This window comes from Protomyctophum parallelum, assembly GCF_964188405.1.
Source record: "Protomyctophum parallelum genome assembly, chromosome: 8".
NCBI classification, from domain to species: domain Eukaryota; kingdom Metazoa; phylum Chordata; class Actinopteri; order Myctophiformes; family Myctophidae; genus Protomyctophum; species Protomyctophum parallelum.
Window position 1 is genome coordinate 16037757 of NC_139703.1, and position 12486 is coordinate 16050242.

Genomic DNA, 12486 nt, shown 5'->3' on the forward strand with positions numbered 1-12486 from the left:
TAGGGGGAGACATGAAGTCTGCCTTGCTACAGGGTCAAACAATAGTTTTCATAGATACACATGTAATCTGTGGCAAATGGGAGAAAAACAATTATTTATCTGGCTAGCCAGGCTAGGGGATGAGACGTACCTCAGTGGGGCAGTGTGACATGAAGATACAACAAAGGCACCTGATTAAGTCATAGGGCATATGATTACGACATCCACAAACAATTAATGTCTTAATAATTCAAAATTATCCATCAGTCGAGATGATACATTCAGATGTTCATTCAGATTAGAATTGTTACATTTGGCAAGGATGCTTGATTAAATGTTTGACATTTTCAACCCCCATCCCAGAGAGCACAGCAGGACAGTCTGGGTCCCCTTTTCTCAATCCAGACCCCTACTATCACAATCCACACCTGGGCTTCTGCCCCATGCCCCACCCATGGATAGGGAGTTATGTATAAGATGGATGGATGGTAGGTATTAGGTAGGTTATATATAACCTACCTAGTACCTACCCACCACCCAATAACCTACCTAGTAGTACCTACCCACCACCCACAATCCATCCATATATATTATAGCTCTGGTCCATAGCCTTAAGGACTTCTGCTTATACTGGTAATAGGTATGTAGGTAGCCTATCTGTAAAGTCTCCTCCGTTCAGTCTGTTGCTCATTGCTCCATCTTCACCTAGGGTCCTAGCCTCATAGGCGGTGGTAGGCTGGGGGTGGGGATTCATTGGGGGTCTGGGGGAGGTGTTGGGAACTTGGGTCATTCATTATGGGGAGAGCTTGAGGTGTTTATGCATCAGTAGAGGTGGGGTGTTGCCACTGAAAAGGTGGCAGCAGAAACCTATTTTCATGGTAATGCCGTGGATTCATGAAAAGCCAAGACTGTCTGACATCGACAGTTTTTTCCTTCTCTTCAGTGATTCTTTGTAGTAATCCAATCTTTAGTAACAGGGGGAAAGTATGGGGATGTTATAAAAATAAAACCCACAAGAAAGCGCTGACCATTATGCTGGTGATGAAAATGTCTAGGCCAAATTAGCCCTGATCCATAGCTCTAATGCAATTATGCAAAGGCATTAGAGCTATGGATCAGAGCTACTATATAATATGTGTTGGGAATAAAATAAAAAATATATATTAAAAAGGAGGTGATTATTTGTCACTCCCTCATACAAGGTAGCTAAGCAGTGTGGTCCATATTACTGTGTAACAGGTAATCATCATTTTCATTTCACTCTATTACATTTAAAATCTATTGCCATTTCTGTTATTTCATGTTTCAATTTTTTGTACTATTTTCCTTGTTTGCTGCAATGTTGAGGAGCCAACATAATTGTGCATTCTTTTCTTTATACATTCTTTTCTAATACTATATAATGGGATGGTAGTTGCTAGTCTGTTACATTTTAACAAGAAAGGATCTTGGAAGAAAAAAAGAAATATTAAACTCCCTCCCTCAGCCAGCTGTGACTCGGTGCTCATAGCCCGCAGCAGCAGCTGTTGCCACTTGCCAGTCACCTCTCAAGCCCGAGGCCTCATTCCAGATCAGATCTACAAGCTAACAACGCAGTTTCACGAACACGCGTTGTTAGTTTGTAAATCTGTTCTTTTCAATAGCTCGTAAACGATACACCACCGCTTGTAAAATGAGACGGTCCAAACCAGTGTTGCCATGTCCGCTTATTAGAAGCGAGTAGAATTTGAGCTTGTTTTTCCTGTAGAGTTGTGGGTTGCTTTTTTGTGCCTTGCTTAGTTCTATATGTGTATATAAAATGCGTGTTATAAAACAGAAAAGGGAAAACTACCTGACACATTGGAAAGAAGCAACGCAAAAGCAGAGTAAACCAGAATGCTATCTGGCCCTAAACATAGAATACACTGGGGCAGAATTACCTGAGTAGCTACAGTAACCGACCCAAAACAAAGCAAAATCTTAGCTAGGTACAGACGGTACAGACTCAGTGAGCACAGTCTTGGATCAAGAAAGGCCGTCATAGGCAGACCTGTCTCCCGAGAGAAGACAGACTATGCACCCACTGCACACAAAATGAAGTGGAAACTGAGCTACATTTCCTAACCGTCTGTCCGCTGTACCAACACATCAGACACATACTTCCCACAGATCACAACCACCCACAGAGATTTTGAAAACATGACAAATGACAAAAAACTCCCATATCTGCTGGATGAAGTACAACACTATGCAAACACAGCAGCAAGATTCGTGAGCTGCTGTGATAGAAGGATAATAACAACCCGACTAATCAAGTATTCCTCCACTATCTGCATCCTTTATAGCTATGTCTGCATCGCGCAATCTTGGATCCTTGATTTATTGGAGTCTGACTTTTCAATTGTGCATAAATGTTGTTTTGTTTTTATTGTAATTGTATTGTTCCACTTTTTGCTTTGCAATGTAAACGTATGTGCTTTCTCATGCCAATAAAGCCATTTGAATTTAGTGTGTGTGTGTGTGTGAGAGAGAGAGAGGGGGGGTTCATAGACCTGGTTGCAGTTGTTTCTCGCAGAAATACGTAAAACATGGCAACACTGGTCCAAGCTTGTGATGACGTACTTCCTGCCTGGATGTTAGATAATGCCATTTTGATCGAGCCGAGCAGAGGGTTAGAATTGTTTTTTCCATTCCGAGAAACAGTCTTAACGCTCGCTTTAACGCTTTTATTGTAGTACAGCTAAAGAAAAACATCCGTTTTGCGACGATACTGCCGCTATTCAACACACTTTGTGTGTACTATTTAACTACAAGCAAGCAACGGGTTGTTTTATTTCTTCAGCAATCCAGAGGAAGAACTACGCAGTTTCCATTCAAAACATCGACGGAACAAAGGAAACAGCGCGAGGACGGAGAAGGGAGGCCGACCACCACACTGCGTTGAGCGGCGGAACGAACGGGATATTATAAAACGAACTAAAACCACCACCTTTAATTGAGCTAAAGTTACAATTTTTATATATTTTTTCCTCCAAATCAGCAGTAAGCGGGGAATGCAAAACATTTCCTTTTGCTTAAAGGAGCAGTCCGTAGTCCTGCTGCTAACGTTAGCCTACTAAGAAGCGTGGTTAGCAAGCTAGAAAGCTAACTGGAGTGACTTGTTTTTTTTTTCGATAAGAAGTTGGTTTCCCCCCCCCCCCCGTCAGTAATAACAATGGCCGAAGTGTACATTCGCGTAGCGGAGGAGGAGAACGAGGAGCCCATGGAGATCCCGTCCGAGGACGACGGCACCATCCTGCTGTCCACTGTGTCCGCGCAGTTCCCCGGGGCCTGCGGCCTGCGTTTCCGCAGCCCCGTGTCCCAGTGCATGCGGGGAGTGCGCCTGGTGGAGGGGGTCCTCCACGCACCCGAGAACGGCTGGGGGAACCTGGTGTACGTAGTCAACTACCCAAAAGGTGTGTGTTACAGGACTCGGGACACTTTGGAAGTGTATCGTTACACTTTGTCAGCCTAGATGGCCACTGTAATGCATAATGTATGTCTAGCCTCTCACACTGTAAGCCGGTTGATTCTCAACCGTTTCAATCAATGGTATTGATTGAATAAAGACTTGTTGTTATAATAACGGTACTCTGTTATACTTAAAAGATAACAGAAAAAGCACCAGGGGGCTTTTTTAATTGTACTGTATCAGTAATACATCTAGCCTAGGCGGCAATACCCCCACGTTGATTAGGTTTTTTCTTCTCTGAGATGATTATTCCCGCGAGGGGAAATCAGTTGCCATAGCAGCACACAACACGGGGCCAAATAAACAATAGATTGTAAACACAATAACAAATGGGGGTAAGTATTTAGAAAAACTGCACAACGACCCGCACTGGCCGCACACAGTCTGCACTTGCAATACGAACACTTTATTTAAGCAACGTTTCAACAAAGACCTTCAGGCATCTCACTGCAACGTTGCTTAAATAAAGTGTTCGTGGGTCTTTGTGCATTTTTTCTGAATACAATTGAGCCCTGCTTACGCACCGTCTCAGAGCTTATCAGGTGTGCATAAGACTTTGTTGCCTAGACTGCAAGTATAAAATAATTTAGCTGGGGAGTCTCAAGGACCCCTGGGGGCCACTGAACCCCACGCTGAGAACCCCTGTGTTAATTTTTACACTGTACTGTTTTTGATGCTTAAGATTTATTGACTTAACTTTTTGGTTCATACATCTCTAGATAACAAACGCAAGATGGACGAGATTGATGCTTCATCAGCCGTGAAGATGAAGAGGGGTGACATGAAGACGTCTGACTTGATAATATTGGGACTTCCTTGGAAAACAACTGAGCAGGACTTAAAAGACTACTTTGGCACATTTGGAGAGGTCATCATGGTCCAGGTAAGATAAAAAAAAAAACATGGCTACGGAACGGGGCTTAACGTTAAACTAAAGTATACCCAATTACAGTGTTGAAGTCGGCTCTACCCCCTTAATAACGTTGACCCATCAAGACTTGTTAAAGTAATCTTACATGAAGTGGTACAAGGTGCAATCATTGTTTTACTTTTTCATCATAGACAATAAATGGAATGGAATAAATAAAATGGAACTAACTAAATGTACTTTGGAACAAGACAATGGCTGATCGTCATGTAATTCTCGCCCATACAGGTTAAGCGTGATGCCAAGACTGGAAACTCCAAAGGCTTTGGCTTTGTGAGGTTTACTGAATATGAAGCTCAAGATAAGGTGGTAGCACAGCGTCATATGATTGATGGAAGATGGTGCGACTGCAAACTCCCAAACTCAAAGGTTGGGTTCGAGGTTAATATCCACCTTTATGCATGACATGGAACAAATTACACAATATATAATGGAGGTCTGAACTGAGAGACCTGCATCAGTAATAAGCTTTGCGCTGTTTTTATAACATGTATTGTATTTTTTGCCAACACAGCAGGGAGCTGATGAGCCCATGAGGTGCAGGAAGGTGTTTGTTGGCCGCTGCACGGAAGATATGACCACAGATGACCTCAGACAGTTCTTTATGCAGTATGGCGAGGTTACTGATGTCTTCATCCCCAAGCCATTCCGTGCTTTTGCTTTTGTCACCTTCGGAGATGACCAGGTACTAAATCGATTTTATTGGGCAAATCAGAATTTTACAATCACTTTATAGCAATTCCTCATAGCTGATATGCTCCGTCTTTCTTTGCAGGTTGCCCAGTCTCTCTGTGGCGAGGACCTAATTGTCAAGGGGGTCAGCGTGCACATTTCAAACGCTGAGCCTAAGCATGGCAATAGGGGGATGGGAGGGAGTGGAGGGCGGTTTGGGAATGGTTTTTCTCAAGGGTTTGGTGGTAGTAGTCGTGGGTTAGGGAGCAGCACCAACAGCAATCTGGCAAATTTTGGTTCTTTTAGCCTGAACCCTGCCATGATGGCTGCTGCTCAGGCTGCTCTGCAGAGCAGTTGGGGTATGATGGGAATGCTGGCCAGCCAGCAAGGGCAGACTTCCACCTCTGGAGGAAGCACTGCTACTGGAACCAGTTCTAGTAGGGATCAGCAGAGTGGGTTTTCCAGTGCAGCCAACAGCAGTTATGGCACCGGCTCAGCCAGTCTAGGTTGGGGCACTGGATCAAACTCTACAACCAGTGGTAGTGGGTTTAGCTCAGGATTTGGGTCCAGTATGGAGTCAAAATCATCTGGGTGGGGTATGTAAGTTATATACTTTGTATGGTAAGTATTGTGAGAAAGATGAGTCTTTTACAAATTTATTTCTGGTGTTATGCGTATCTGAACTGAATACTTTTGTGAAAGATGTTTTGTACATTTGGGGGAAAAAATGCTAAAGATTTAATTTAGAAAGTGTTGAAGTCAGTCGTTTACAGGATGTCCGACTTAAGTGCTATTTTAATGTTTCCTTTGTCAAGTTTTTATCTTGATTTATTTCAACTGGATTCTCTAATGCATGCATTGTAAAATGTGACATATGGTCATTCTGAAAATGCATGAATAATGTTTGTGGGCCACTGTCATCCAACTGTCATCTACTTGGAATGCAATCTTGCATTGGGAAGAATCTGGTTGAAACGTAAATGTTTAAAGTGCAACTTTATTTGCCGTCAAGTTCCATGGAAAAGCCTTCACTAAAATTTCTTCTGCAGTTCACCTCTCTTCCATTTTCCTGGGAGGAAGCTACTCTTTGGCAGCATTGTTGTGGTGATATCAGTATCACAACTCCCTCTTCCATCTGTAAATGCTATGCCATCAAACAACGGCTTCACTCCGCATGTTCTAAAGAGACGGTGGGTGTTTTCATTTTTATCCACTTTTAAATGGAAAGAACTGCGCAACTGACATTTTAAGAACAGATGAGTGCGATTGAGGATGGCTTGTGGCGAAGAGTGAAGCAATGAGTGAGCGAACGGAGAGAGAAGAGTGAAAAAGGACTGGTTGTGCGATGAGAGAAGAGTGCAAAAGGACTGGTTGTGCGATGAAAGGGCCCAATTTGACTGCTTTTGAGTGTGTGAATGGAAGCTGCAGATGCTACAAGCGCCTCCCCTAACATGGACATTCTTTAATTAGTACTTCAAGATCTCCTTTTTTTATCTTTGCCATTTTCCTATCCTTTAATATATCAAGTGCAAAAGTAGTATCAAAAACGTAGTGGAATGTTGTGATGAATATTTGTCTTGCTTATATAATCTGATCTGGATGCTGTATGGTGTGTGCTTTCTTGTTTATTGAATTGATCTGTAAGTGTGAACTTGATGTGGATGACACCTGCTGAAGACACTTGGGGGACGTGAGTGTTGGTGTGAGAACGTGGAGTGGTGTGGTTGTAAATGATGCTCAGTAGCTCTTGATGTTTTAAGGGGTGTTTAAAACATGTCAAATGAAGGGAGTTCTCTAATAAAGCCCATTTGAATTAGATATTGATGTTGATGTTAATTGTGTCGATTTTGTTTATCAAAGAAATCTAATTTGATTCACATATTTAGGGACCTTGGGCTCTGCTGGTCGAGGTCTCCGTCTAAACCCTGACTGAAGTCACTGTTCTGAAGGACGAAGACTGAAGTTCCAACACTTTGTGTGGCCCTCAGACATGGGGTTGTGCCTGTCTTTTTGCCACTTTTGATAGCTTGTCTGAAGGTGGGTCTTTGTATTTATAGTCTATAGGTATTGCGTAATGAAGTTGGATTTCACCCCAGAGGGGCTGGACTCTGCGATGTGTCGATTACAATGTTTGAAGAAATTACATTGTGTATGTGTTCTGTGCATGCACAGATTAAATGCCGTGAATGTAGGGTTTATGGTATATTCTCTAGTGATTGATGATTTTTTTTGCAGGAAGTTAACTTTAAAACGATAAAAAAAAATATCGCTTTAACCTTATTTTGGCCAAGTCCCATGGCTCAAGAGGATGGCATACGCAGTTTCAGTTTAGTGTCCTATAGCTTGTTTTTATTGGCTCAGCAGCATATTTGAACAAAACTTATGTCATCTTTCCAGCCAACTGAACAAAGTTCAGATAATTCAAAGAAAATAACTGGGACCCCAGTCAACGAAATATAGTGAAGTAAACTAAAATTTTGCATAATAAGGTTTATTAAATGTGAAATGTACAGACTATGGAGAAGTACATCTGAACCACTGACATCAGCAAATCTGATGCTCGTGTAAGACACCGTCAGAATTGTCTATATAAAAGTGAAGATAGTCATTTCCAACAAATTCTCATACATTAAAGTTGACTTGAACATGTATACTACCGCTCTTGGTTGCCCAGGGGGCCCAATCATCTTATTTCTTTTTAGCTGTAAATTGTCACCCGTTGGGCAAATAATATTAGAGGCCAAAGGCTCCTGGACAAAAACGGGTTATTTATTTTTTTGAATTTTGGGTAACAGTATTTTGAGCTGACATGCATAAAGTGTACAGAACAGGTGAATAATGGGTAAGTGTTTTATTCTCCGAACTGGAGGCCTGTCTGCCTTCTATTCCATGTCCTCAGTGTCTACATTCTTCCTTTTCCCAGTAGACTTCTTTAATTCCCTCTTCTCCTGATTGCTACTGGCAAGCTCTTCACTCTTCTTCTGTATATACTTGCTCTGAAAAATAAAGAATTAATACAAAATTGGTTGTCTGCTGTAAAATATTTACAGAAATTGACTTGACTGAAAAAAAATATGCCAATCTTTTAATGGGATTAAATAGAAACATTAGTCATGTTTGGATAAACTAGCACTTGATGCAACCATAATCCCTGGAGACAAATCCCAAATGATGAAGGAGATTAACTCACCAGTGCTTTGCTGCGACGTGCTAAGAGCTTCACATCCTCTGCATTTATTGTGCTTCTCTTTGCATGTCTATGGTTTAAAAGTAGAGTAAATGGAACATTTCTTAAACAATTCATGAAATTATGTACTAGCTATCCATGGCTTGTTTGTAGACAATATAAGGTGTTTTGCTAAAAGACTTAAAGGACAACTTTAGTTTTTTTCAACCAAGGTTCATGTTTTAGGATGTTATTAGAGAAAGTAAAATATGAGTGTTCATTTTTCTTCATTTGCTGCTTTCTTTCGTTTTAGGGATTTTAGCTGTTTTTGACAGGGGCGGGGGCATTCGAGCATGGGACTAAATATGTATTTCTTTACAAAATGTTATAGCGATTTTCTTTTTATGGTTTACTATAGTCCTAATAAACCAAGAAATTACATCTGACCACAAAAGATCACAGGATCTACTGAATGTGTCAAACTGACATATTGAGCCTATGACACACAGTGTAGTAGTCTACCTTCACATGCAGTAGATCCTGTGAACTTCTGTGGCCAGATCTAATTTCTTGGGGTTTATTAGGACTATAGTAAATATTAAAAAAATAAATAGCTATAAAATGTTGTAAAGAAATACATATTTAGCCCCATGCTCGAATGCCCCCGCCCCCCTGTCAAACTGCTAAAATCCCTAAAACAAAAGAAAGCAAATTAAAAAAAATTACACTCACCTTTTACTTTCTCTAATAACAACCTAAAACATGAACCTTGGTTGAAAAAAACTAAAGTTGTCCTTTAAGGCCCCGTGTGGCACATTTGTGACCATACATTCATTGTTGCAGTTTTTATATATTTGTTTCTCCCACTTCACTGCACAAATGTGAAAGAATGGGAAGCCACCTGAGAACGATTTTACATTTCTGATGGCATGGCGACATCCGGTCTGGTTCCACAATATTTTTCTATGGCCCTAATGTGCTGTATAAATGTAATTCAATGTATATGAAATGTCATTTGCAGATTTATTTCAACATGCTTCCATACATTTAATTGAAGGCGCTGTACATAAGTCATTTTCTTAAATATTCTAATAGTAATCATTGTTATTGAGTGTTCAGTACGGGTCTAGCTGTCAGTGTCTACAATTCTTCAGAAAGCCAAAATACAATTTCAGGTCAGGAGGATACCAATATGATCCAGGAAAGAACGCATACAAGATAAAGATAAGTGAAACTGGAAGTGATGTCATAAATGAGCAGACAGAATAACAAATTAAAATTGATAAATGGGTACTGATGGGGTGAAATTGGAAACCCACCTGGAAATTTATTTTGTGGGGAAACCCCTGTTACTGAACAAACTAGCAGGAGTTTTAACTGATCTCAACTACCTAGGCCAGAGTAACAAAGGACATTGTAATGCTGCAAACCAGTCCTTACCTAGCAAAAGCCTCCAAGTCCTTTGCAAATAAATCTAGAAAAAGGAACACAATCAGTCAAATAGAAGGTGACATTCAGCCAATGGAAAAACTCATCTCAAATGTAGCTAATGATAATGGCTGCAGCTACAAAGCAGCAAGCTGGATCATACTAGCCTTTTATCTCACTTGGAAAGGATATAATTGAATTCTGCAAAACTGTTCCATTATTTTTATTTATTGAAGTCTGAAGCCTCAAAACAAATTGTAACACCTCAAAATTATTTTTTGGTGACTATTCTTTTGCTGTTCTCAATCAAATGTGTAATTGACTCATCACCTGCAGTTTGTACACTCTCAGTCAGTTAAATAGGAACTGTGCATCTTTCTTAGGTCACATTCTCACCTAATACTTCGGTAGACTCAGATCCGTATGGGCGGGGAAATGGAATTCTTGCATATTTAATTGGCTGGGGTTTGCCTTCACACTGTCATTCGCAGCAATTGGAAACGCAGCAGGGGGGACCTTTATCAATGTGTTCCGTTCATAAACTATAGCCTACACAGTGAAATCTATGGTGATAAAATTACACTCATAACGTGCATGTGTCGTGCCGTCTGGGACCCCCCCCCTCTCTCTCTCTACGCACGCAGCCGCCACACACTGTTCTTTTGGGCATGGAGGCACAGCGCTGCATGAGCGCACTGATATAACTCCCCAGTCCCACACAGTGACAGCACTCCATGTTTACGGCACGCACGCACAGACAGACAGAATATTATGTAGGCTATAATACACTGCAGTGTTTTTATGTGTTTTCTTAAGCAATTGATTAATGTACACGTCCTCATTTCGATCAGGGCTTCAGTCTCCTTATTCGACCACGTCTATCCACAGTAACGGGACATCTTTGCGCTGCGTAAAATATGCCTTCTCCGTCTCCAACTGTGTTCAGCTCCTCACCCGCCACATTATGTTTGCTTCATTTCCTTTATTTACTGCGGATTGCATTCACACCTGCACCGAATCGTAGTCAAGTGCGATTCGAAGCGAAGCGAAACCCACGTTTTTGGGCGGAGTAAAATGCGGTTATTTGCATTAGGATTCGAATGAGCCTTCACACCTGCCAAACGAAGCGCACTTTCTGACAATGCGCAGCAGGATTCGTTTTAATCGCAGCAAAGCTCTCTGGTATGAATGCGACCTTAGTTGATACTCACCACATTGCCTGAATGTAGTTTCAGCTATCGCTGCCATGACATGTCGACTGAACTCCTTTTCACCCTTCTCTCCGACTGCCAGACACATGCGTCCCACATTGTAATGAACCGCAGCCTTTAGTCTCTAAAAAGAAACACAAAAAGTCCATATGCTAAATGTATCATGGACCATGGTGATCATTGATCTTTTTTGATTGATTGAAATATTTATTAACAGTTTGTAGAATTTACAGTACATTTTAAGCACAAACTCAATACAAAGACTGTCAACTGTGAGTGGACGACCCAATTAAGCATTACACTTGTTTACAACAGGGTCCACATTGTTCAATTCATCAAAACATTTAAAGACATACAGACATTTAGAGACATACAAATAGACATTTCTATGTAGCTAAAGTACAGAACAGGAATTCATCATATGGGAAGCAAAAAAGGGAAAAGATACAATATACATATATACAATATAGCCTACATATATCATGTATTACTTGTAACTAAGTGCATTTTACTCTACACAATTTAGTGCCCTGTAACCTCTTATTGGATAAGCTTAATTCCCACACTACTTTAAAGTTATAAGCTCTACCTTTACCTGTTGCAACATTAATGTGATAATTAGTAATTACAGTCAGATATGATTCTGAAAGGCACTATCTGGATTATGAGTCAGCTAGATTTGACTACTTTAGAATTATTAGTAAGTATATTTTGACAGTACATTTGTACTTTTTGATTTTGAATGCAGGTCCCTTAGCTAATTGTAACAAAAGTATGTTTTACACTGGTGGTATACTGGTATTGTTACTTTTTAAGTAAAAGATCTGACAGACTGACCTATAGTGTACAAAGACATTAGCCTTCTCACCTGACGTGTTTCTTCATTTTCCGTGGACATTCTGTAAAAGAACAACTTGGTCGATAATTATACAAAACAATGCTAAATGTGACATTAGTATTACTATCTTGTTTCTAAAACATCCTCTCACTAACACAACACAAGTTTCGCGGCTCAAACATGTCATCCATGTTGTTATTACGAATTTCAAAAAGTGACAAAAATCACAGCACCACCTGCTGGGTTGGAGTGAAACAACACTTAAAGTCATAACACTGCAAGAGAATAATCGAATATGTTTGCCCAGATCGGGGGTCTTTTGTGAAGTGGGTCATGTGCAAATGTTTCATAATTTGATTATTATGAAGTATCCTTAACTCTAATTGTATTCATGATTATGTCTTATTATACATTAAATTAAACATTAGGCATGCTCATGAGGTGGCCCACTACTTCTGTTTTCCATTCTATAATTACAATTGCCTGGTGGACGGGCGTGTGGACCGACCACATATAGGTGTCACACCAGGGGCCGCGGTTGCTCCAAACCGCACCAAACTTGGCACAAACATTGTTCAGGCTGAATGCCATGTGAATAGTCACACAAAATATAATAGCCTATATAAACATAAAATAAAAAACTACATCTAAATTGCACACATATGGGGCACTGCAGTGTCTGGATTTGAAGGCTGCATAGACCTCACATCACCGCTTCATCAGGGGTCCCCCCGGGCCTCCAAGTCCAAGGAGATACAACATATCTTCTGAGAT

At 40.7% G+C, this 12486-nt stretch overlaps 2 protein-coding genes across 4 annotated transcripts; one reads left to right on the plus strand and one right to left on the minus strand.

The window, feature by feature from the left end:
* The first annotated feature begins 2613 nt into the window (after positions 1-2613).
* tardbpb (TAR DNA binding protein b) lies at positions 2614-7765 on the plus strand. 3 transcript variants are annotated; one of them, XR_014569673.1, is made up of 6 exons: positions 2614-3413; positions 4189-4352; positions 4626-4778; positions 4912-5082; positions 5173-6259; positions 6956-7765. XR_014569673.1 is itself a non-coding variant. In XM_083771900.1 (5 exons), the coding sequence occupies exons 1-5, from the start codon at positions 3173-3175 to the stop codon at positions 5671-5673; spliced, it is 1230 nt and encodes a 409-aa protein (XP_083628026.1). In that variant the 5' UTR covers positions 2614-3172; the 3' UTR covers positions 5674-6887. The 3 variants fall into 3 exon arrangements, 2 of the variants coding, with proteins under 2 accessions (XP_083628026.1, XP_083628027.1); XM_083771900.1 differs by lacking the exon at positions 6956-7765 and having other exon boundaries at positions 5173-6887; XM_083771901.1 differs by lacking the exon at positions 6956-7765 and having other exon boundaries at positions 4626-4766; positions 5173-6887.
* A 140-nt stretch (positions 7766-7905) lies between these two features.
* On the minus strand, positions 7906-11898 carry cenps (centromere protein S). Its single transcript, XM_083771902.1, has 5 exons — positions 11743-11898; positions 10875-10998; positions 9676-9709; positions 8260-8326; positions 7906-8065 (listed from the first exon to the last, which is right to left on the minus strand). The coding sequence occupies exons 1-5, from the start codon at positions 11770-11772 to the stop codon at positions 7952-7954; spliced, it is 369 nt and encodes a 122-aa protein (XP_083628028.1). The 5' UTR covers positions 11773-11898; the 3' UTR covers positions 7906-7951.
* Between the last annotated feature and the right edge of the window lie 588 nt (positions 11899-12486).

What these genes read in the sequence shown, in the direction of transcription:
- tardbpb (XM_083771900.1), top strand. Translation starts at nt 3,173, where the DNA reads ATGGCCGAAGTGTACATTCGCGTAGCGGAGGAGGAGAACGAGGAGCCC. An exon ending in CGTAGTCAACTACCCAAAAG is followed by an intron (nt 3,414 to 4,188) that starts GTGTGTGTTACA and finishes ATACATCTCTAG; the next exon opens with ATAACAAACGCAAGATGGAC. An exon ending in TCACCTTCGGAGATGACCAG is followed by an intron (nt 5,083 to 5,172) that starts GTACTAAATCGA and finishes CTTTCTTTGCAG; the next exon opens with GTTGCCCAGTCTCTCTGTGG.
- cenps (XM_083771902.1), bottom strand. Translation starts at nt 11,772, where the DNA reads ATGTCCACGGAAAATGAAGAAACACGTCAG. An exon ending in AACTACATTCAGGCAATGTG is followed by an intron (nt 9,710 to 10,874) that starts GTGAGTATCAAC and finishes TCCTTTTTCTAG; the next exon opens with ATTTATTTGCAAAGGACTTG. An exon ending in GACTTGGAGGCTTTTGCTAG is followed by an intron (nt 8,327 to 9,675) that starts GTAAGGACTGGT and finishes TTTAAACCATAG; the next exon opens with ACATGCAAAGAGAAGCACAA.